Source organism: Porites lutea, chromosome 14 (assembly GCF_958299795.1).
Source record: "Porites lutea chromosome 14, jaPorLute2.1, whole genome shotgun sequence".
In the NCBI taxonomy this organism is placed as follows: domain Eukaryota; kingdom Metazoa; phylum Cnidaria; class Anthozoa; order Scleractinia; family Poritidae; genus Porites; species Porites lutea.
Genome location: NC_133214.1, coordinates 8,995,088 through 9,019,670, shown reverse-complemented (window position 1 = coordinate 9,019,670; position 24,583 = coordinate 8,995,088). Strand labels below are relative to the sequence as shown.

At 38.9% G+C, this 24,583-nt stretch overlaps 4 protein-coding genes and 1 pseudogene across 5 annotated transcripts in view; 3 read left to right on the top strand and 2 right to left on the bottom strand.

Annotated features, from left to right (window-relative positions):
• The window catches only part of LOC140925149 (ubiquitin-conjugating enzyme E2 G2-like), a 28,047-nt gene extending 24,212 nt beyond the window's left edge, over window positions 1-3,835 (bottom strand). For both annotated transcript variants that reach the window (XR_012164370.1, XM_073375106.1), the window contains exons 1-3: window positions 3,691-3,835; window positions 1,789-1,824; window positions 1,553-1,598 (exon numbers count right to left, since the gene is read on the bottom strand). Coding sequence is in view for 1 of the 2 variants with exons in the window: in XM_073375106.1 (XP_073231207.1) it covers window positions 1,553-1,598; window positions 1,789-1,824; window positions 3,691-3,733 (125 nt within the window). In the remaining variant the exon portion in view is untranslated. The remainder of the gene's footprint in view (window positions 1-1,552; window positions 1,599-1,788; window positions 1,825-3,690) is intronic.
• LOC140925150 (U6 snRNA-associated Sm-like protein LSm5) lies at window positions 3,829-9,669 on the top strand. The gene is made up of 6 exons (XM_073375107.1): window positions 3,829-3,960; window positions 5,440-5,535; window positions 6,775-6,802; window positions 7,533-7,605; window positions 8,345-8,361; window positions 9,451-9,669. Exons 1-6 carry the CDS (start codon window positions 3,921-3,923, stop codon window positions 9,464-9,466), a joined length of 270 nt encoding a protein of 89 aa, XP_073231208.1. The 5' UTR covers window positions 3,829-3,920; the 3' UTR covers window positions 9,467-9,669.
• Window positions 9,670-9,974: 305 nt separating this feature from the next.
• LOC140925147 (uncharacterized) lies at window positions 9,975-13,268 on the bottom strand (annotated as a pseudogene).
• Window positions 13,269-14,436: 1,168 nt separating this feature from the next.
• Window positions 14,437-18,166, top strand: LOC140924375 (cyclic GMP-AMP synthase-like receptor 3). The gene is made up of 2 exons (XM_073374409.1): window positions 14,437-14,457; window positions 16,524-18,166. The coding sequence occupies exon 2, from the start codon at window positions 16,525-16,527 to the stop codon at window positions 17,578-17,580; it is 1,056 nt and encodes a 351-aa protein (XP_073230510.1). The 5' UTR covers window positions 14,437-14,457; window position 16,524; the 3' UTR covers window positions 17,581-18,166.
• A 4,718-nt stretch (window positions 18,167-22,884) lies between these two features.
• On the top strand, window positions 22,885-24,283 carry LOC140924334 (cyclic GMP-AMP synthase-like receptor 3). Its single transcript, XM_073374364.1, has one exon. It carries the CDS (start codon window positions 22,927-22,929, stop codon window positions 23,953-23,955), a length of 1,029 nt encoding a protein of 342 aa, XP_073230465.1. The 5' UTR covers window positions 22,885-22,926; the 3' UTR covers window positions 23,956-24,283.
• The last annotated feature ends 300 nt before the right edge of the window (window positions 24,284-24,583 follow it).

Below are 24,583 nucleotides of genomic sequence, written 5' to 3'. Positions count from 1 at the left end.
AAATTATACCTTTCGGGATTGTCGCGTGCACTTCCTCCAACAACCTTTCTTGAACTAGCTGTACATTGTAGGAAAACCTCACAAGTGGGGCCTTTTAAAATGAGCAGGGCTGTCATTAAGAGGAGGAAGCTGGGGATTTCCCCCAGCTACTCTAAACATGGCCCCTGGCTAATTTCAAAGGAATATAGAAGAAAGGCATGGAAAATTAAGGTCATTTTCATAATTTCAAAATGGTGGCACTAAGTACTGCAATGACAAACAATTCTAATTTCATTGCACTTGACATACATGTACAACTACAGCATTTGTTATTATTTGCTCACAAATTCTATTAGTGTCTCTAATGAGATACAACATTTTAAAGGTTTCATGACTTGTACAAGTAGCACCATTCGACAGGGACCCCCTCATGACAACTTTGTTCACATAATAATTACATTCACCTAATGAGGTGCAAATTCACCATATAATTGCAGATGAGATTGAGAATTAATTGAGATGCGGATGAACTATGTGATAACTCATATAATCATTGAAATATCCCCCAGTGATTCACCACTACAGGTGTAGAACCAATCACATGAATTCAAAGACTAATCTCACTACTTTACCATGTATGAAACACACACAACATGACTTTCACAACTTGAACATGCAAGTGGTAAGTATTGGACAACCCACGTTTTTCCAGTCCTGAATAAGGAAGGGCAGGGAAACTTACATGTATATCTGGGAGGACTTACTGAAAAACAATAGGCCACTTGCACTAAGAGGTCACATGACTAATGCTTTCTTTAAACATTGAGCTGGAATCCTACGTATGCCAAAAACTGACATAGCACATAAAAACTATCTTACACCTGAAATTAAAGAGGAAATGCTTTTATTAAAGAGAGATATTTTATAGCACTTTGCTTTTTTAACAAAGTAGTCTGATTTGTATAGGCCGCCATGTTGGGAGGCTTTCTCTTGCCCTTCAACATGGCGGCCAAAACGACTTTTTTCTCATATCTTGTTAAACGTTTGATAGTTACGCTCAGATGTGCTGTAAACGTTACGATATCATCTTTTATCACTTTCCTTGAAGTTTAAGTGCAAAATTTGTGTTCAGAAAGAGGAAATTCACAATTTTGAAAATCACATTTTGGTAACATGACCAGCTGCGAACTTACTCGTTTTTAAGAAAATGGTGTGGGTTTGAAAAACCAAATCACTATCATTTTGTTTAAGATATGACCCACTAATCGTTTTTCAAAGGCAAAATCATATAACTTTCATTTTCATAAAAATGATGTCACATGACCTCTTGTCCTCAAATTGCCTATTTCACAGTTATATTATTTTGATTGGAACACACAGTAGAGGCCACATTACCTGCCTCTGTTTGGGAAACGAGCCCCCGCTTCTCCCCCGAAGGAGGACTAGTGGACCCAAGAGAACAACGCAAATCGAGCTTACGTGTTATTGTATGTACTGTACTGTAAGAGAAACCTGTTAGACAAGTTAGAAGTACTGGATTGTTTACCATTACCAGGGAGTATTACAAACTCACGTTATAAGAGCTTCCCATTCAAAGAAGTTTTCTTCGGTAAGTGGACCTGAACAAAGATAAAAATGCTAAGACAGAATTCACCAGGAAATTGCATAATTTTAATTTTCAGTGGACGAAACCTTGTACCTGAATTATCTAAACCATATTGCATTCTTTTTAACACTTTTCAAGAGCTACAGATAGAATAAGTGACAAAAGAGGTACTTGACATTATTCATCTGGTTTTCTAATCTTACCTGCTAAAATACCTTCTGGGGAATTCACTGTCAGCTCTGTGAATTGTGAAAAATAACAGTGAATTTCAATCAACTTAGTCTGACTATAGATGTGCATGTACATATCAGAAATTTGATTTTGGAATATAAAGTGATTGAAGGGCTAAGTACAAAAATGACAGCTTGTTGTTTGCTTATTTTTGAAAGTACAAGAACAAAGTTACTGAATTTTTGCATGTGACTTTTGATTTAGTAGGTAAATACTGCTCTGAACTTTGTTTTGCTAGTTTTAGCTTTGCATGGAAAAACAAGTGGGAATGCTTGCATTTTTTTTTTGTTGAAATTGGAAACATAAAAAAACAATTATTATTAATGTTCTTTTTTCAGGGCTTCTGATATTTTGCGCGGTCGCGGACCCGCGAAATTCAGGTATTTCCGCGAAATCCCGCGAAATCTGCCAGAAATATTTCCGAATACATGTCGGCAAAACATATTTAATACTTATCTTGGCTATTAGACCTGTTTTATTCACCCCAAACGTCCAAATTTATCTTGAAACTTCGTCACTGCAAGGGGTAAACAACGTCCCAAAACTACCAGGCGTTTAAGATAAACGTTGTGAAAAACTCAGCACTAAACATAATGTTAATAGCTTTAGCATTCGATCATTTCTCGAGCGAACTGTTGTTGAAAGAGCAAATGATTATCCCTGTTAAAAAAACGTTAAACAACGCTGGTCATATTGACGCAAAATTGATCGATTTTAGCGAAATTTGCCAGAAAAAATCCAACAAAATAGGCTGTTTTTTATTGATTGTTTACCCCGAAATTTCCCGTGAAGTCGGCCAATTTTTCCGCGAATTTGCCCCTGAAAATCCTACGAAATTTGACTTTTCTCCCGCAAAATTGGCCTATTTTTTTTTTTTTGCGAATTTCGACTTTTTTTCCCCGCGAAAATCCCGCGAAATCAGCCGATTTTTCCGCGAATTTGCCCCTGAAAATCCCACGAAATTTTGCTTTTTTTCCGCGAAATATCAGAAGCCCTGTTTTTTTAGCAAAATCAACAGAATTTAATTGATGTTTGTAGATATAATTTGTGTAAGGGATAAAAAGAAAAAGATTCAGACTAAGAAAAACTACCTTCATGGAAAACAGCAAGTTTTGCACTCCATCATGCTTACCTTACCTGGGGGGTGCTCTGGATTTCAAGTGACAGGGATGATTGAAGGATTTTTTGGGGTTTGAAATTTCCGATTCTGGGAGTTTTTTGGGTAGCAAAATTTGGCAAGTATTTATCTGTGTGGCCTGATTTAAGTTGGGATTTTTTTGGATATTCAGAACATGATAGTGCCTGTGTATCCCAGCCTCATAGTTCTGTGATTTAAGTACAACCGAACTTGTTTCCCTTTCTGGAGATTTTTGATGCTCACGAATTTGGAATGGGATTTTTTTTTGATTAATTTATGGTCCAGGGATTTTTTTGAGTTTTGATTTTTGGCCCCGTTAGATAATCCCTGTCACTTGAAATCTAGAGTACCCCCCTACGTAACCAAGAAAAACTCAAATGGGACAAATTTCAAAGGGGGTAAACCAGCATAAATCCCTACACGTAAAATCCTGTCTTAACAATCCTTTAGTTAAACTTCTTGTTACAGCCACTCTAATTAATTGTGGGCGACAAGAGGAGTCACTGGGCGTTCGACGTTCTGCAAAACACTCCTGCCTTTCATGTACTAGATGACCTAAATATTTACGTGCAGTTGGGTATGAAGATGAAACTTTATCTTAATTTCTATACATACATACATACATTTTTGTTAATCCTAGAAGTCATGTGACTATAACAACAATATCAAAAATCGAACTATTCCCTTTGGACAAATCGTCAGACATTTTTAACCACTTATGTGGTCATATACTCACGCCTATACTCAGCCATAAGTCTTTTAAGAGCTGATCCAGCCATTTGTGCGTCAGATATCTCACGCTATGAATAAAATCAGTCAATTATTTACGCAAAAAAGATCGCATTTTCTTGAGTGTTTCAGTTACATGTACGCTACAATGTATCTGAGTACAAAAGAGCGCCTGCCAAGAGGTGACCAGCAACTTTGCTTGTAAACGAAAAATACGTCATATATGACTAAAACAAAATGGCGACCGCGGGAAACGAGTCACAGTTGCTTCCTCTCGGTAAGATTGTTGTCTGTTTTTGTAAGTAAATGTCGTACTTCATATTATAAATGCAAGGAAAATTATTTAATTTAGATTTACAAGATTATTTCGTGTAAGATTTTTGCAGCATGCATAAATCTCAACTTTCGGGACCTATTTAGTACACGTGCAACGGAACTTTGATCGGTTTCAACTTTGCACAGCGACAGTGCTTTATAGTTTATACGTTCAGTGGCTGTCAGATTAAATTCGAGGATCCTAGAATTTCTTAAGGTTTGTGGTATTGTAGGCTGTTTTAAAAGTAACTCAAAATAGTATATTTAATACATGTTTTACAGACCGCATTAATTGAAGGCTGGGTTATCCATTTCAGACATCGACAAGAAGTCCACGCAAACTGCAATCAATCAATCAATACCTTTATTTAAGTGTCAAACTAACAGCAGTAGAGGAACCACTAAATGGGGACCCTATAAATTAAATTAAGCAACTATTGTAGCAATAAATATCGAATTTATAATAAAACTCTTACATTTGTACAAGTGTATCATTAAAGTGTGAAATTTATGCGATTATTACATGTGTATAGTTACTAAATTTTTTTAAAAAAACTATTCACAAGTGCGTACGAGCTTAGTAAAAATAGTAGTGTATTCATTATGCACTACATAGAGTGCAATTTGAGCACAGCACATCAGCAAGCAAGGAATTTAGGTCAAGCTGTAGAATATACTGCTTGAAAACCGATAGTGTAGGAAGGTTCTTAGTCAGGTATGGTCAATATGCCAGGCATTTTCACAAGTGATCTTAGACATTTTTAGCTTGAACCTTACAACACAATGTACTGCTCAGATGTGTATACCTGCACTGGAGTTATTAAAATAACAAGTCAAAAATCAGTAAAACATTCATGATCATTTTAAAATTTAGCTTTTAAAATGTCCTTACCTTCATTGGTAGTCACTTTATGTTTGCCAGCCATTTTTAATCAGGACTGGTCCATGTGGACCTGAACCAACTTCAGTTCTAGTTGTAGTTTATAGTATTTGCTCTTGTCTGGTGAAAATGATGACATGGTGATATCAGAATGTTAATAATCATTGTGCAAAAAGTTTGTGTGAATGAAAGTTACTTTCATTCGAATTATATGTCTTATATTTTAAGGAAACGAACAAAACGCACCAGTGCCTTTGAAAAATACAAAACGAGTTACCATATAGCATGGCTTCACAGTCACAGTGTGAATGCTAACCAACCATCCACTAGTTTATCCAAGGCAAGTTCAATGGGATGAACCAAAACCATTTCGTTTTTCCTTCACTTTCTGTTTACAGCGCTCTTTTTCCCATCTTGCTCACCCATTGAAGAAATCTCCCAAACAAAAATGGGAGTGTGGCAAATATTATTAATAATAGCATTTGTAGTGATTCTATAAATCATACTTCAATAATCACATTCAATACTAAGCGGAACTTACCATTTTTTTATTATTTACAGAGTTAATAGACAAGTGCATTGGATCCCGGATTCATATTGTGATGAAAAGTGACAAAGAAATAGTGGGAGTGCTCCTAGGGTTTGATGACTATGTCAGTATCCTTGTCGTCTGTCGCTATAATTGAGTGACATCAATTAGTAGGCTAGTTGAAAAGAAAGTCAGTTTTACAGCTTGTTCTTCGGCCAAAAGTCACCCAAAAACATTATTTTGATGAGAATGATAAACAATAATTGATTATTTAGTAACCCTTGAGTGTCTTACAAGAAAACATGGAAAAAATTAATGTCATGAGGATTTTCTCTGAAGCTGCTAACAGTAATAGGGATGTGCTTACAATTACAACTCAATAACGTTAAACAAAGATTCTGACATTGCAGTTGACATCAAAATGGATCTCTAGATGGCCTAGACATATCAATGAGTAGACTGTATATTCTGCTATTTGTTACTGCGCTTTTCACAAACATGCGAACTCTAAAGTTCAAAAGCCGCCTTCACAAATGCCTTTTTCGCTGCCGTCAATCATAATTATGATCACAAGCAACGAACCTTGAAACTCAGAAGCTCACAAAACGGATCGAAATCCACCAATCAGAAATCACAATCCATGACCTTTTGAACCCGTTAAAATAAAGTTTTGTTTCCTAAGAGGTCCGTTAAGATGATTGAGGGCAGCGAAAAATGCAATCGTCAATTGACTTTTAAACTTCAGAATTCGCATGTTTGTGAAAAGCGCAGTAACTCTCTTGTTATTTTTGCTGAAAGCATGTTATTTTCGTTGAGCTTGTCAGTTATGAGAATGAAGGTGTTTCTCCTTTAAACGCCTCCTATCTACATGTAGTAAATGCCCCCTCTTGAAACCCTAAATTTAAATAAATGCCCCAGGTGTTTTCAAGATCAGTTACAGTGTACATTTTCTGAAAGGCTATTAAGATGTCTTTTTATCAGGTTAATTTGCTAGGGTTGACGTAATGTGATACCACTGTCACAACTGTAAATGTTACAAGCTATAAATCGAACAGACACTTCTGCTAGTGCTCCGCGTTCCTGCATTTGAGAGTCTGATGTGAGGCTAGCTTAAATTACTTTTTTGTTTTAGGTTTATGAGGTCTCTAGTCACCATAAGTTGTATTTATTTCCTGAAATCTTGTCCCACCCAGATTAGCTTAGTTAATTGTATTTCAATCTTAAAAACAATCCAACCATCTGTTCTTGAATTTCCCTGTTGCTAGTAAACAAATTTCACATGGTCTCTTCCTGTTAGCAGGAGACCACACTAAAGCAGGCTCTTGAATATCTATGTGTACACCTGTAAATCCTTGATTCTCCTGTAGATATTGTTTTAGAAGATGTTATGGTGTTGTAAGTATGAATTTAAGTGTACCATTGTGAATGTACTCTGTACCCCCACCTTGTAGAAGAGTTTTCCCTTCAAACCCAAATTTTCACTAAGTATTAATTTGTAAGCTTTGAGTGGTGGCTACTGTCTTTTGTAGCAAAATGCTAAAACACATGTTTCTGTTTGTTTCTCATCACCTTGCTGGTGTCTCTGTGACAACATTTTTTAACCACAGTTGATAATTGCCTTTGTCTAGGGCTAGGAGACAAAGGAAATTGAAAATCAACTTTGTTAAAAAAATTTAACCTGAATTTAATTTTGACCTGTAACATTTCTCCATGTTCCTGTCCCTCACACAGGGACACCAACATGGAATCTCCATTCCCAGTGCTTCCTCGGCTGACACTGGCCTTAATTCTGACCAATTACTAGCGAAAGCTCTGTTTCCGGCATGGGTGTGGGTTTATACTGTGGGAGTTACTTTCTGTGTAAAAATTAAACATGTGAGCAAGTGTATTTGTCCAGTTTGACTGCATGAGTGGGAGGATTGGATTCATGCACTGTCAAAGCCCCTTGTGATGGGGGGGGGGGGGGGGTGGGTTTGGTCTTCTCCCTTTTTTCTTCATGGTTCATTTGTTTGAACCTCCCTTCCGCCCCTGCCACCCCATTTGTTCTCTTATCTTGGTCTCATCCTATCACCTTGTCGCCTGTGGACTCACAGAACTTTGGACTTTTTTATTTTTTATTTTACAGTGAGAATACACCAGAGGGACGCAGAATGACCAAACTTGATCAGATTCTCTTGAATGGAAACAACATCACAATGGTATGAAACGTACAACTGTACTCACTCAACTGAGATTTTTAACAGACCTTATTATTAATAAGGTGTATTGAGTGTTGTTAGGGAAGCGATAACCAAAGTGACTAATCTGGTTACTCCAGGGCAGATTGCAGACTGTACAGATCCAGGAATTCTATAATGGGGGGTGGGGGTGGTCCAAACATGCCACTGTGGGTTAACTTGTAAGCCATAACTTTTCCATCCTACTTGGCCCCTACACATTAGTTTTTAGTAAACTGCAAGTATGTCATTAGATCCTTAGAGTGTATTATGTGTTATGATCCTTATATGGCAAGCCCCCCCCCCCCCCCCCCCAGAAGATGGAGCTGAGTTGCAATTAGTGCAGACATTCAAATCCAACTGAACTACAACTTAACATCATTGAACTCATCACTGATTGATGTCAGTTTCACCCCAGATTGCCTAAGATAGCAGTATAATGACATTGCCTGGCCAATTACTAATATTACTATTATTAATATTGATTTACTTTTTTTACTTTTGTAAAAATTAATTTCCTTTATTTGCTGTGCAATAGTGGAGATTGTCCATCAAGTTTGAGAATCCATGATCTTCATTCCTGCCTATTAAACTATTATTCTCAACATAACTTTAAAAAAAGTAGACTATGAATAGTCTAATAATTTTTGATCTGCTGTAGAAGAAATTATTTATTAACAAAGTTTAATCAGTACTTTTTTTTCTTTTCTTTTCATTTCAGCTCATTCCTGGTGGAGAGTATCTTTTGATTCAGTTATTACTGTTATTAACATAAACTTAATTCATACAAGCATTCCTAACTAATCCTTCAATCTTTTTCCATAAGTCTCCCTAGAATTTTGGGTTTTAAGCGTAATTTTGAGGGACTGCAAGGCTCCTTTGTCTTCTCACAACAAAATTCTTGGCCCCTCCCCACAAAATTGCTGCTCTCCATTACCGAAAACAGTTTCCAAAACTATTATTCATTCTTTTACTTGTAGAACTGTTGGTATCTCGAGACTGATTTCCCCTGACGGCAGAGGGGAAGGGAGGAAGTGTCAGGTGATCCCTCCACAGCCAGTGCAGTTTGAAAAAGTCAGGCCTGACTCAACTGTCAAGTTTCGTTTGTTGGGGGTAGGGTATAGCCTGTGTCGCAGATATAATATGGGATAATAATGGGATAATAACATTGGTAAAGCAGTGCTGCGATGCATTTTCTTGGCCCCCAACAGACTCAACAAATTTCCGGAAGTGCGTTTCAGATTTCCCTTTGTGCTGATTGGCAAATTGACAATGGCTCTTTTAACGGGCCAATCACTTGGCACATACATCTGTACTCAAATCCTGGTACACAGGTTGGTGCCTAGAACAAGGATTTCAGCACTGTTTCGCAGATGGACTTAACCAGAGTTTAGTTTCATCTGTGGCGCAGGCGAGGAGTGGGGATGGACTTTACATGTACTCTAAAGCTTGTCAATAATGTTCAAGTGAGCTAAAGTGATTTACAAGAGATTATGTAACAAGTTCAGGGACTGTACCATCATCTTCAGAGAGTTTTCACTTTTGGAATTACAGCCTTGGTCTTGCACACTTGCGGACAGCCAATTTGAGAAAGTCCCCGATACAGTTTTTAATTGTCAGAGTTATTAATAATTACATTTTGCCTCTGCTCATTATGGAGTCTCTCCACTAGTAGTTCAGTTTGATCTAAAACTCAGAGGATCTTGAGTTTGAATCTCATCTGGAGCTCCTGAAGAATTTTTTTAGTTTTTACATGTTAGATTTCCCTTTTTACTTTCATGGATTTTCGTTTCTAAAAACTGATATAATTCCTTAACAATAGTTTAGGGGACCAGAGGTCTGATGTTCTTGGCTGCCACAAAGGGAAGATCAAAAGGAGTCAAAAGAGCTACCCTTGTATATACATCACTTTGCACTTTTCATTGTAAACAGTGCAGGAAAAGACACTTGTATTCTGCAATGTGAAAATACAGTGTACATACAACTCAAACTGTCAAAGAATTTATTAAACTAATGTTCATAAGGAACCTTTTTGAAACCAAATAACTGTCATACTGTATTGAGCATTTATATTATTATTTGTTATTGTTGTTGTTATTGGTAAATATTGTTATTTTGAAAGGGGCTTGATTGCTGAGCTGATGTGCACAATACAATGACTGAGGGATATCATTTAATTGGATGATGGATTAAACAATGTCACATAACATCCCTTACCCTAATCACAGTGAGAACTGCCAGGATTAAATGGACCAATGAAAATAAAAAGAATAGAGGTCCAGATTAACCCCCATTACTAAATAAATATTTTATTTCAGATGTTCAGGTAAAATCAAACCTGTAAATCGTGAAAACTTTCCATCTCTTATGAAATGTTTCCCTTTATAATAGACATCAAGTTTTAATGTTTATTCTACCAGTTATTTTCAAACTTTATCCTCTTGTAATGCACTTTGTTTTTTCCCCTCTTGTCGCTCAGCTTTCAGCACTTTACTTCTTTCCTGTTCACTGTTTAGAATCTTCGTCAACCTTGACTCCATATTTCCTAGAGTGACTGCTGAAATTTCTGCTAGCAGATTAACATCAGTGATCCAGAAATGCTTGAGATCTTTGCACTGAAGTGCATCTCTTAGAAAGCCCACAAACCCAGTAAACCTCTCTGCAAGTTGCTCCCTCTTCCACTCAGTGGTTGTTTGGTTGTACCACAGTAGTGCAGTTTTAACATGAAAAGAGGATAGATGGGAAAAGGTTGGTTCCCGTCTGAGAACTGTGTTGGTTATCTTGAACAGGTCATGACGGCATCCTTGATCCTTATCCATGTCTTTTAGAAGAGACTTCTGCATCAGTGTGTATGACTTGACCCATGCTGTTTCGCTGTCAGTTCCAGCTGAAAATAAAATATGAGAACTGTTTTTTTCTTTCTGTGCTTTTCCTTTTCTTTTGGAATTCTGAGACTTTTTTTATCAGTTAAGTCATGAACTTGTCATGGAAGGGAGTGTGTATCGCAGATGTTGAAACCTTTATGATAAATAATTATTAGTTTTATAATTTTAGGAGTTACAGATAAATTACCACAATATCATGAATTATATTATAATTCATGACATTGTGGTAATCATATTGTTAATATGAACTTGACATTGGTGTTCTGTATGCAACTGCTGTTCCAGGCTGATAGTAGGAACATTGCAAAAATGAGACAGCACATGTTCTGGGGAAGGGGGCAGCCCCAGCCTCACTCTTTACTATCTTGGAGCCTAGAACAGACTCTATACTCCCAGGCAACAACATGGTTACTGAAAGAAAAAAAATCATGACTATGCTCACAGCCGTGAGCCTGGATTCATCTTTCAGTACCTGGGAGATTGCCTTGTTGTGATGGTGAAACAAAGTATTCATCGCTGCTGAGTGGAAATGTTGGTACAAGCTTTACTTCCAGTGTCTTGGTTTGGTCATTGATGATGACTTTAACACCAGTGTTGCAACTAGAAGCCTTCAAAGACATGGATGCAGCTCCTTTGGAGCTCAATTCTTGAACAGCAGAATTGACCAGTTTAAATAGCCATGACTTGAATTTCTTTGGCATCAAGAGGCCATCTTCACGTGAATACTCCTTGTAATTGTATGGGGAACCTTCCACTGCTTTGATGGTTGCACAACCAGGGTTCTCCACATTAATAGTAACAAGCCCTTTCTTTGCCTTCAAGATGACATGAATTACCACATCGTCCTCATCAGGACCAGTGATTTTCAGATTCTCATACAAGCTTCCTCCATAATCAGGCTTGCTTATTATCATAGGAGAGTTATCCTGGCAGTATTTGAGTACCCCTTTTGTCATATACTCTTCAATCATTTCTTTTGACCACTTGATTTCATCACTTAGAATGGTTCCTAGTTGGTTGAGGAATTTTCGCAGAAGCTGCAGTAAATCAGTTGAAGTTTGACACATGTTTGGCAGAGTTTGTTTCTGCTCTCCAGATGTGATTGCAAGACAGTTTTCTCTTGCCTTTCTTCCATTACTGTCTAGCTGCACTGAAGGCAAATGGAAATAATTTTCACACTTTGATTAATTTTGCACATACTGATCAGCCCTACATCTGGCTTCAGATTTGAGCAAGATACGGTAATGCTTGTGTTGTTGGAAGGGAATGCATAATTATGTAAGGACTATAGTAAACAGCTCTCTACTTATCAAATTGCGGCTGAGAACCTCTTTCAGCGGTTATTGATCTCTTTGCCCTTTTTACCAAATACTTTATCAAACATTTTTTTTTAATCAAGAGGAATTTGATAATAATGATATACTTCCTCATCTTTTTGAAACTGTATTAACCCTTCGAGACTCAATATCCATGTATAAATTCTCCAGACTGATCTTCATACATTTCCTTATAAGAATTACTAAGACAATTTGACAGAAGATCAAAGCTTAATTTTTCCTTTTGGTGATCATTTTAGTAATTCTCATAACCTACTCTCTTGAAGATGTATAGATATTGTTAGGAGAAAATCAATGTTGGTCACTCTTGGAACTTAATAGTTACAATAATATTCCCAGTTGCCAAATTAAAACAGTTAATAATAAAAATTAATCTGCCTTACTTTCACATTTGAGGACTTTACTTCTCTCCTTGTCATTGTCCAAAATTTTGCGCAGTCGATCAGCCATGTTTTCTAGTGCTTTATCCTGTATATTATCCAGCAAGTTCACTCCTTCCACCCAAAAGTGATCAAGGTTCTTCCTTGCCAGGGCTGTGTGCAATAATTCCATGTACTCAAGAAATCTCTCTCCCAGCTTATCTACACCCCACTTTAGTTTTGGATTGGAATTGTAGTGCAAGAAAACTGTCTTCAGATGGTAGCTGGTCAGTTTAGCAAAGGTAGTCTCTGAACGGATGAGGGTTTTAATGATTCTGAGAAGTTCATGCCTGCAACCGTGATCTTCCTTGTCCATATCCTGTAATCTTGCTTTCTCCCTCAGTGAAAACGACTGCCTCCAGAGAAGCTTTGAGTCACATGCTGGGGATATTTTCCCAGTGTATGATTTTGCAACGAAGTATTCTGTAGCACTATGCTGAAAAGATGGAACCAGATCAGCTGACAATTTTTTTTCTGTTTCCTTGTCTGTGATATCTAACTGCACTGCCGGACCATGAGCTCGCACTTCAAGCTTTATAGGTAATGCAGGATCCTTTTCTTGGAGTTGATTTACAGCCTTTTGGACAAGGCCAAAAAACCAGCTGGCTCGTAGCTTCTCAGGCAGAATGTATCCTGCTGCATTAGCATACTTCCGCAGCTGGGAATCCTGTGATGCTTTGAGAAGCACAAACCCAGGGACACTAGCATCTTCTTGGGTTAATTCCTGTTTTGTTGTCTGTAGGATAACCATAACATCAACTTCATCTGCTGCTTCAGTCTTAAGCTTCTCATACAAGCTTCCTGTGTATTCTTGCTTACTAATTGGAAGGGATGATTCGCTGCAGATGCATGGCAAGATTTCCTTTTTGATGTAGTTGTCTACTAGACGTTTAGCTTGCTGTGTCTTCTTTGGTTATTTTCACGTGGTCTGCTGAGTAGCGCCGCAGTTGTTGTTTCAGCAAAACTGTATCACAGCCATTCTGTTTTGCTTGAAGCATGATAACAAAGCTGCAGAGAGAGAAAATAAATAGATCATCCTGTGGATAACCTCATTTCATTCAAGGGGGGAGGGGAGGGGAGCAGGGCAATGGGGCCAGTAAAACGAAACGCCGACAAGGTCAATCTCGTATATCTCTTGTAATATATGTAAAATTATTTTTTTCTCAGTTGATTTCGTATTGCCATCAGTTTCCAAGCCCTGATTATTCATAGGTCGGAGACAACACGGGAAGAACTGACCAAAAATATACCTCGCTACGAAACCGCACAGAACCTCACTTCTTCTGTACTTCTTCATGATCATCAGGACTGCTATACGCAGTGACTTGACAGAAATGTTAATGTTTGCTAGCTGTACTTACCAATAGATAAAGCAGAAACTGAAAGTAGCGTGCCATTCATGCTCGGGGAAGGCCCCTTCACTCGTATCCGTGTAATTCAATAAATATTATAATAGCAGCAGCTCAGAAATTTGAAATTAAAATGAGTACATTTTGTATGATTTGTTCAGTACGAGCGGAAGTGCTTAAAATAACGTACAAAAGGAAAGAAAACGCTAACCTTTCACTTTCTGTTTTTGCTCTGTTAAGTTTGATTGAATTTCAGTAAATGCTTAGTTCAGCCGTTTTCTATTCAAAGTCTGCCTCTAAGTAAGATGGTCGATCAACCATGCTTCCCTGACAGTGCTTAAAGTGAGATTTTTTAACTGTGTAATCGAAAATTTACAAATCCAATTTTTTAAAATCTTTATAAAAACGTTTGAATTACAAGGTACAGTTTTAATATTTTAGTTCCAGCCGACCGGATACACATGCCAAGGCTTTTATTTCACGCTGTCTGAAACGGTATCCACTAAACATTTTATATCTCAATTTGTGAAGAAACTTACCGTTTTATTCCGTCGTTACTTGTCTTCTTTCAGTTGTCTTCCTACCAAACGACGCGAAGCAGATACTCAGACATCAACTGGTCCATTCAAAACCGAAACTGTGAAGTTTTAAATAACCATATTTTATATCTCAAAGAGACCGCATGCACGTGGTTTCCAAGAAAACTGGACTGACACGCCTCGATGATTCGCATTTCCGAGAAAGACCGGAAGTAAATATTTAGATCAGATGGTCAAATAAGTTGGGCTCCTTTGTACAATGTTCAATCGATATTTCAACTGAGATACCTTTAAACTAAACCCAGGTGAGTCCTTTAAACTGGTAATAAGCTATTCTTTTCTTTACTACTGAAATCCATTCAATTTCTAAATTACAATTCCCGCTATTTACCTCATATAAAGATTATTTCTCAAATCACAAACATTCTATTCATTGTTCTTTTACATTTCAAAATATGCTTTCGGGTCAATATTGTTTACTCCAGCTGGCCTTCAGTTCGTCTCCCTGGTAAGCTCGATCTAAAGTAATCAAGGAAACGAATATATATCAATTGGGATCAATGATACAAAATAAAATTATGTTTTTACTTTATAGTCATGTCAAAAGACGAGAAAGCAAGATAACACTCAGTGAATATAGTCAAGAAAAGCCTGATTTTCGCTTGATTTGTATGTTTCTCCTTTATACCGGCGGTCAGGCAGTGTTCATAGGGTTTTTTCCCTTCGCTTGTTGAAACGAGTTGAATAAAAGCGATCGAAGTTTGTTAGTGGTTGACCATCACATTTTTCCTTTCTCCGTCGCAAGCATGTAGTTTGAGACCTCAAACCATAACTTTAATTTTTAATACATGCGCTGAAAAAACGATTTGAAAATAAGAAACAAGAAACTATCTTAATAAACATAGGCCTCGTGGGTTGTATGTATGTGATTCACGTTTCAATCAATTCTTATTGCCAGTTTGATAACATCAGTTTGGAAAAATCAAATTTCTAAATGTGATTTTTTATTTTGTCGCCACGTGTGAAGGTAATAGCCCACGTTCGATATATTAAAATTCTAACATAACTCCGAGGCTTTCTGGTCATTTTTCTATATTTGGTTTGTGGTTTTCTTTGAGCTCAAGTCTCTTTCGGGAATTGTGAGACAATGGAGTCTTGAAAAATTTGCAATTTTGACTCTAAAGCCTCGGAGTCATGTTAGAATTTTAATATATCCAAGACAGTCTTGAATTCTGAGATCCCGGATTCCCATGCGGGGATAACCTGAGATCAGGCGTTATTTTATTTTATTATTTTATTTTTTCTGCTTTTTTGGCTCGAGAGGGAAAAAAATGCGTGAGAGAAATAAAGGGATAATAGGGAGATGGCATGATCTCAGGCTAACGCGGGGACGGCCAGGTTTCTTTCTGCGGTGGTGTTTTTTTTATATTGGTTGTAGCCTGACGCGACCGCACATTAGTTATCCTGTGCCAGGCTCAGGGTCAGTGTAGACGAGCGAAAAGCGCACGCGGTTTTTCTCCCTTCTTTTTCGATCCGTTGTCCCCACTATCATTGAACCTGGAACAGGCCACAGATTCCTTGTCAGTGGAACTGGGATTCCGAATTCCAGTCGTTAGCGGTAATTCTAAACTCAGGATTCCGGATTCCACGGGCAAAAATTTCCCGGATTCCGGACTGCAGATTACCTTACCGGGGGCAATTTTTGTATAACAACTATCAGTATATTTCTATAATATTTGATCAGTACCTGAAAAGTTTGGTCTGAATCAGTAAATGAAGCTGAGGAGAAATATATAGCAATATATTGCAGATGTTCCACATTCTAACACGTCTTAAAAATCTGAGGAATATCAAATAATATAATGTCTGATCATCAGTGGAAAATTAAATCCTTAAATTGGAAACTGCTCTTCAATGGACTGTCTTGACACCCATGCTCCTTCACTGGATTGTATCATCGCTACGTTGTTTGAATATCCTTCACATTTACATAATCGCTTTTATTCTTTCTTTCCTTTTCCCTTCGAACCCCTGTTACCCAGGGTACAGTTAAAAGAGTTTAATCTGAGTGTCTAGGTTTCTAATGAGTTGGGTGTGGGCTGGAGTATTTGAGACTGAAGGGTCACCGAAAAAAAGGAAACGTTTGAGGAGAATCCCCGATTAAATTTGTCTTGTAATGGAGTGAGTAGTCCCTTGAATTTATTCCAAATTTTCTATTATGGAGAAACGCGGAAGAAACTCCAGAGTCATTTGCTTTTAATTCCGTCTCATTAATCTGTATTTCTTTGCTCGCCACTCTCACTCGGAAACATCGTACTTTTAAGTACTGGATAATTCCGTCATATATTTTTTTCTATTTATCGTTTTGTAGAATGTTTGTGTGGCGTTGGCTGGCTGGAGAGGATACCATGACAAAGAATCTTCGTCGTTATTCTGCGAAAAATGTGAAATTCTCTGAAGCTGACTTGACGTTTTCCAGACAGCTAGTGAAGGAATACGTCGAGGACAAGATCATGGAGTACTGCCGAATGAAATCCTCTCTTCCCATCCTGAGACTAGAGTATACTGGAAGCGTGTACGAGAGGCTGAAAACGGAAGCTCCAGATGAAGTGGATGTTATGGTAGTGCTGAAAACATCGAGTCCTTGGTTGTGGGGTGATCCGGAAGTCATGGTGGAGGATAGTGATGAAGTGCCCGGCTTTGTGCGTCTAAAGGCGAGAGAGGACAGCAAGCTTCGTGACTATGCCGATTCTGATGGGAATATCAGTTCACAGAGGCTTCTTGACAGATGGTGGTACAGTCTAGTTGTCCGAGCAGTGAACGACTACGAAAAAAGCTGTCGGAACTCGGACATCGAGATGGTTGTACGTTACCATAGGCCTGCTGTTCAACTTGATATTACCAAGAACGGAACCAGCGAGACGACGTTGTCGGTTGACCTTGTGCCTTGCTTTCAAGCTGGATCAGACCAGAACTACTACGTCGCCAAACCCTACAGAGGGAGAAGGTATGTCTCCGACCCAGACCTTCTATGGAGACAGTCCTTTTCACTGAAGGAGAAAGCGCTCTTGCGTGACATGGATAGAGACGGCGGCTGTAGACATGAGCTCTTTAGAATCGTGAAAACCATCATCAACAGGGAGAGGTCATCCCTTGGACAACTGGAATCTTACCATCTGAAGACAGCCTTCATGCACTACATGGAAGAGAACCCCAGCGACTGGAATAACTACAGCTCTCTGGGAAGACATTTTCATGGCTTTCTCCAACATCTGCAGGGATTTCTGCAAAAGGGGAATCTCCCACACTACTGGTTACCTGACATAAACCTTCTTGAAGACATCAACTCAGTGGTGGTCAATAACATGGCATGCCGAATTAAAAGAATCCTGAATAGTGAAACTGTAATGAACGAAATACTTGAGTAGCCAAGCAGATTTGTCTCTTCCAAAAAAATTGAGAAAGTTTGGATGTTAAAGTAAGGGGTTTTCAGTCAGTTATGGCACGTTGGAACATGGGTGAAGAAATGTAAAAGTTAATGATGTTATTGTCGGTACACAGTTTTACATAGGTAAGAGGGACTTTTGGAGGTGGGTGGGTGGGAGGGGGGAATTAAGCTCTATTTTGATTACGCAAGAGGCATCAGTCGTTACATCAAGTTAGTCTGCACTTCGTTTAGGACCACGTCGTCTTATTGTTGTCTTGACTCACCCAGGTAAAGGTAGAACTCAAAGTTCCTACTGAAAGGCTTATTGTCAAATGCAAGTTACAGAATAATAAATTTGGATAACTCAATTTCCTTCATGCAAGGTTATCAACTGCAAAGTATCCTGATCTTCACCCTTTTGCAAACTGGAGCTCACTTTATATTTCGTGGGCTTTGTTCTAACAACAGGTGAAAACCCCTACATGATTTACTTTGAGATGAATGTTTGGAATGTTTATGAAGTTTCTGCTTATTGTAGTTTTTAAATAGAATTTGGTCCGCACGTTCCAATAAATTACAACTGAGTATCCTGTTCCTGTTTATGCTAACTGTTTAATAGGCCATCCTTATATGTCTTCTTGAAACAACAGAAGGCAATAATTACTAGTCCACACCTTACACAAGGCCTGCGTCCTACTTGCTCCTGTCATGCGCACTAGGCCTTTGCTTGGCCCATGTGGCCTTTTGTGACTGTTTTCACACGGTAAACCTTTGTTTCAGAACACAGTTTACGTCTAGTTTTATGGCGCTGGTTCATCGGTTTCGGTCGACTCCAGTGCCTGGTTCAATCTACCATGTAGGCGTTTGAGGAAAGCTCTCTTGTCGGTTCCTTTTCGCTTAGGATTTTTGTTAATAGCAGAATTGTCCATAGGTTATATTCAGTCTTGATAAAGGAAACTGCAATGTGACAAGAGAGCAGTCAATACGAGTGAACAGGATAACGTGTTTCTAACTGCACTCATTAAATGGTCAGGGTCGCCGGATGACTTTTAAACCTCACCTCTAATCTTAAAACGGATACTAAGCTATCCGGTAGAGTATGAACACCTACCCGATATGTAACCCTCCACTTTAGAGATCGGGTGCGGCGCATCGTACCGTTACCGCAGAATTCGCGCCGAAATCAACCCGGCGTTCTTATGTGAACACAAGCCCTGGCCTATCCCGTATGGTTTAGTGCCTGCACAAATGCTATCCGGCTTTGCGGCTTTTCCTTCCTCCAGGAAAGACTGAAGTTTCCTAATAAAACCTAGAAAGTGTTTCCCAAGGAATTAGCAGTTCCGGCTATCCCAATCGTCTCGATTCTTTGTAATGTAGTGCACAAAGGAAAAATAACGAAGTTTACTCGTCAGTTTGTCTTCCGCTAAAATTCAAATCCAAAACGGCATGCCTGTTTCAGACGAGCTGATAAAGAAGTAAAATGGTATTTTCAAGGACGTTGTTTTTTTTTTACAAAAAACAAACAAACAAACCGCAAAACAAAACGAGACAAGAAATCTAAGTAAGTTATGGCCATATTTTGAAGGTTGCCTCTAATACAGCAGTGCTCCAGTTACAGCACAGGTGGCCCAAGCGTAATATGAGAGTTTGTGTGGGAAAAATAGAGTTTGAAACTTAGATGAAATAAATGAAGTAAAAGCGATAAAAGTTATCAATTAAGTGTTAATATTGTTACCTGGATTCGTTGTCTTTGTTTTTACGAAATTTCAGCGCGATTTGAGTACTTTTACATCATCTGACCTGACAGTGTAATAATAAGAGACAAGGTAGGACAGAATCGCTCGATCGACCTGCAAAGCTGCTGAGAATCAGCTCCAAATTTCACGCGAAAAAACAAACACACTTACATTTTACGCCACCGAATCCACAAAGTGGTACCTTAAGTTCACCTTCCTGCAATCCGTTCCGGTAAACCTTGCGTTTGGATCGCATAACTCGATCTAAAAGATCAACTGCAGTTCAAAAATCGGCGCCATTTATCCGTGACTAGTAAAAGTGTAACATTTCAACCGTCTTGTCGCTCGGCGGTGACTGGGCGCTAGTGTCAAATAGTAACTCACCGGGAGAGGGTGACATTACTTCGTTAAGACAAATCTCTATGCACCCACCTTCCAGCAAGGTCGGCTTCTTTGTTTTTTTTGTTGCTACGTTCATTGGCCGAGTGAAAACAAAGAAGCCGACCTTGCTCGGAGGTGAGTGCATAGAGATTTGACATAACGAAGTAATGTCACCCTCTCCCGGTGAGTTACTATTTGACGCTAGCGCCCAGTCACCGCCGAGCGACAAGACGGTTGAAATGTTACACTTTTACTAGCCACGGATAAGTGGCGCCGATTTTTGAACTGTAGTTGATCTTTTAGATCGAGTTATGCGATCCAAACGCAAGGTTTACCGGAACAGATTGCAGGAAGGTGATCTTAAGGCATCACTTTCTGGATTCGGTGGCGTAAAATGTAAGTGCGTTTGTTTTTTCGCGAGAAATTTGGAGCTGATACTGAGCAGCTTTGAAGGTCTATCGAGCGATTCTGTCCTACCTTGTCTCTTATTATTACAATGTCAGGTCAAATGATGTAAAAGTACTCAAATCGCGCTGAAACTTCGTAAAAACAAACACAATGACACGAAAAAACAATATTTACACTTTATTAATAACTTTTATCGCTTTTCGTTCAGTTATTTTATCTAAGTTTCCAACTCTTTATTTCCCATACAAACTCTCATTTTACGCTTCGGCCACCTGTGGTTACAGATAACTTCACCGATGCACTGAATGTTTTCTTTCAGGGCAGTTAACAAAACTACTTATAAAAACTTATATATAAATGATGCGCAGAAGAGTGATTCTGTAAAGTACACTAAATAACAATAATAACGGTGTTACCTCAGACTCGTACCCAGTCGCTATTTATGTGTTTTGGGGGTGAGAGAAGATTGGGGGTTAGGTTGAGGCGCGCGCGGGGTCTCATGGGAAGGGACGAAGGAAAAATAGCGACGCTATTTTCCCTTCGTACCTTTCCATGACACCCCGCGCGCCTCAACCTAACCCCGATCTTCTCTCACCCCCAAAACACATAAATAGCGACTGGGTCCGACTGGGTACGAGTCTGGTGTTACCTCATGCATCCTCAATTGCAAGTTTAGGATTAAGCAGAATGACAAGTTCTCGCACTTGACAACTAATCAAATTTATCAGGCCTGATCGATGGTGATTTTTAGCTTCAATATATGACAAATCTGGTTTTGATTTCCAAGGGAAATTCTCGATAACATTCTGAAACGGATGAACGATTGCAAATGCATCACGCAACCCTGCTTGGCTAAGGCGATTCGTAGGTGAGTGTGCGAAGTTTACTGATGGGCTTTATTTTGATCCGGGCCAGCTCGTTTTGCAGGGCTTATTCGCTTTACCGAGATAACTTTTATCCTGGTATTACGCCATCTTTATATCAGGATTTCAGCTAGCCTAGCTGAAACCTAGCAGCCCGGGGGTGCTTACAATTTACACAAACCACCCGCGTGGAAATCTGGTGCATAAACATAAAACTATAAAATATGACATCGTGGAAAAAAATGCGCGCTTCAAAGTATGTTCAAATCAGCTTAACAGAAAAAAAAGGGGGGATTGCATCTCCTTAAATCACAGTCCATATTTTCTGAAGCCTTCCAAAGGGAATGACGCGCGCAACCATTTGATTTTTGAACCCGAATCTCCGGTTTTCCCATGTAAATGGTAAGTACCCGCTTGTGCCCGAAGAGGTCGGAGGTGCCTTCAGCCGCTCCGCAGGTTTTTCAATAATTCGTTAACTCCGAGTCAGTAAGTTAACAAGTTTGTCTTCGAATATTTTGTAATGCTTTAGTATGACTGACTGTTTCGCATAGCCGGACTAGCTAGTACCTGCGGACCTGTCTGATAAGCGTTGCATTTGCAAAATAATTAAAAATATCTTTTTTCAGTTGAGTTGAGCTCATGTAACTATTAACGCCCGATTTTACAAATTTTGCAACTATAAAATTTTCATTGTTTTCAGCAACACTGCCACGAATAACATCAGTTTCACTTGAAAAGAAGTCTTTTTTTAACAGTAAGTCTGAACTGTTTTGTCGATTCTAAGAAACAAAGTCATATTTTCTGGGAAAACCGGAAGTCCATATTAGTGACTTTTTGGTTGTTTCTATTGGTTGCTTTCTGAAACACGAAATGCCTGTCGTGTAAAAGAGACCGCCATTATTAACCGGGGAGAACAACAGTGCTGACTAGAACCCATATATTTAGCCCTAAATACAATCAGGTTGGTTTATTACATTAACATCTTGTGCGTTTTAAAAAGTTTTAGAACCGTTTGCTAAATGCCAACGCCACTTACAACAAACTCCCATCAGTCGTACTCGGCAAACGGGGACGTACGTTTAACGGGCTGAGACAAATATCGCTTTTCAGTTAAGACCAGTTAAATTATATGTTTTCCCTTACTTTAATCTGTTAAACACAACTGATAAACAAGAAAAACGCTAAAACAATTTTGTCAGAATTTACTAGAGATAGCCGATCAACGCCTGATGCGCTGGTTGGAGCGAAAAAGTTTCCCCGGTTTGAAGGGGAAGGCGAATCGAGAAGTAGAGTTTAAAAACCTGATGACTGTATTGTATCGGAGAGTCTTTTTTATGAAAGACATGTCTTACTCTGGTGTAGACTATAACCCTTTGTCCTTCGTGGTAGAAAGCAGATCATATTTCAAGAAACGAACTACACTTGTACATCTGGTCGACTTTATTCTTTCAGCTATTTATCATCGAAGGTGGGGATTCTCTCTGCCTGCAGTCCACTCAATTTGACGAATTTAAATAGACGATCCCAGCTTAGACAATTCAGTGTTCGACAAAGAGTTGTTTATTTATTTATTTATTTATTTATTAGATAAAAGTCTTGTATCTTCTATTATAAATATAGCTAAATATCAGCTTATCTACATTAAATGGTAGTTAAAATTCGGCCAGAAACGTAGCCTCGACTATCAGCCGCTGTTCGGGAAATGAGCCCGCGCTCCTTCCCCGAACAGGTCCGAACACTGGGGAGGACGAGAGAGCGAGAGAGCGAGGGAAATCGAGCCTACCAGAAACGCAGTTTAGCTTATTTATATCTATAGGAGTAGAATATTGTTGAAAGAAACAGAACTGCTTCTTACCTTAAGTGGCAATAATTAAGAATTGTTCACCGAAATGGAGATGAATAGTGGTAGACTTGTGTGAAAAACACCAACATAAAGTACATTTCTTCACATTATAGATAATGTCGGCTTCGGCGCAAGCTAGGCGAGGGGACCCACTAACCAAGAAACTCCGCGATTTTTCTGTGAAGCATGTCAAGATCACCAATGAAGACATGGTTCGTTCCAGAAGTCTGGTGCAGGAAGTCATTGAAAAACAAGTCATGAGCTACTGTGAACGTAACTCTTTGATACCAATCCTGAGACGAGAGTACACTGGTAGCGTGTATGAGGGGCTGAAAACAGAGAAGGCGGATGAAGTGGATGTTATGGTTGTTCTTAAAATAACCAGGCAAGAAGTCATCGTTGAAGGTGGCAGAGGAATACCAGGATATGCAAGACTAAAGGCCCAAGAAAGTTCGATTCTTCGTAGGTATTCAAGTGCTGAGGGGTACATAATTCCCGAAAGACTTCGAAATGGCTGGTTTCATAGTCTCGTTGTTCAAGCAGTGAATGCGTTCCACAGTTTGTCATGTTCAGACTTCCGTTTGGAGGTGCGTTACCATGGGCCTGCCACCCAGATTGACATCACTAGAAAAAGAACCAATGAGATGCTTCTATCGGTTGATCTCGTTCCTTGCTTCCACATCGGGGCTGAAGAGTACTTCGTAGCCAAACCTTACACAGGGATGACGCGTACCTCTCATCCTGAACTCCTTTGGAGACAGTCGTTTTCTCTTAAAGAAAAAGGAAAGTTGCAGCATATGGATACTGACGGTGGTTGCAGGCACGAACTACTTAGAATCGTGAAGACGATCGTCAAGAGGGAGAGGACATCTCTCGCAGCCCTTCAGTCGTATCACTTGAAGACCGCCTTCATGCATTTCATGAGAGATTCGTATGGCTGGAATGCTCAGAACTCCCTAGGCGAGAAGTTTTTTGCATTTCTTAGGGAACTGCAGACTCACCTGGAGAGGGGAAATCTTCCACACTTCTGGCTACCAGGCGTGGACCTTCTGGAAGGCATCAATCCCTCGGTAATTGAACAAATGGCAAATCGATTGAAGAGAATTCTTAATAGTCAAACAGAACTAGACAAAATTCTTGTATAGCTGGAATAACTGCAGGTTCGATTAATTAAATGAAAATAAGAATGTTTGTGCCATTGCTGGTTGAGTCCAGTAGACCTCGCAGTAACAAAAAAAAATACCGACTAAAGATAGTTTAGTCGTTGTTATAGCCCTGGTAACTATTGCTAAGTATTTGTAAAAGGAAGACCAACAATAGGAACAACAACAACCATTTTATTTGCCATATTAAGAAAGTTTACAAGAATAGAATTTGTTAACTAGATGGATCATGCAAAAAAACTACTCAGAATAACAAAAACTAAAAAAGCCGAGTGGTTGATTTTTGATGATCAACTTTTTCTAGGGTTGTAACACACAAAAGATAACGAGGGGAAAAAGGCAAATAACTTTCATTTAAAGGGATAAAAGATAAATAAAGAAGTTTAAATGTAGAATTGTTTCAGTCGACTCTTTTTGTCATATCGTTAATTGGGGTGTGGTAGACGAAGGGCGTTTCCATGGCCGATTGCCAAGCGTCCTTTGAATTTGGAAATAGTAGGGAATTAATATTACTCAAGTAACCACTGACATAAGGAGACAGAAAACCAAAAAGTACAGGTTTGTCTAGGGAGCGATCAAAAGCGAGTTATGTCTTTCTTCCTAGTATTAT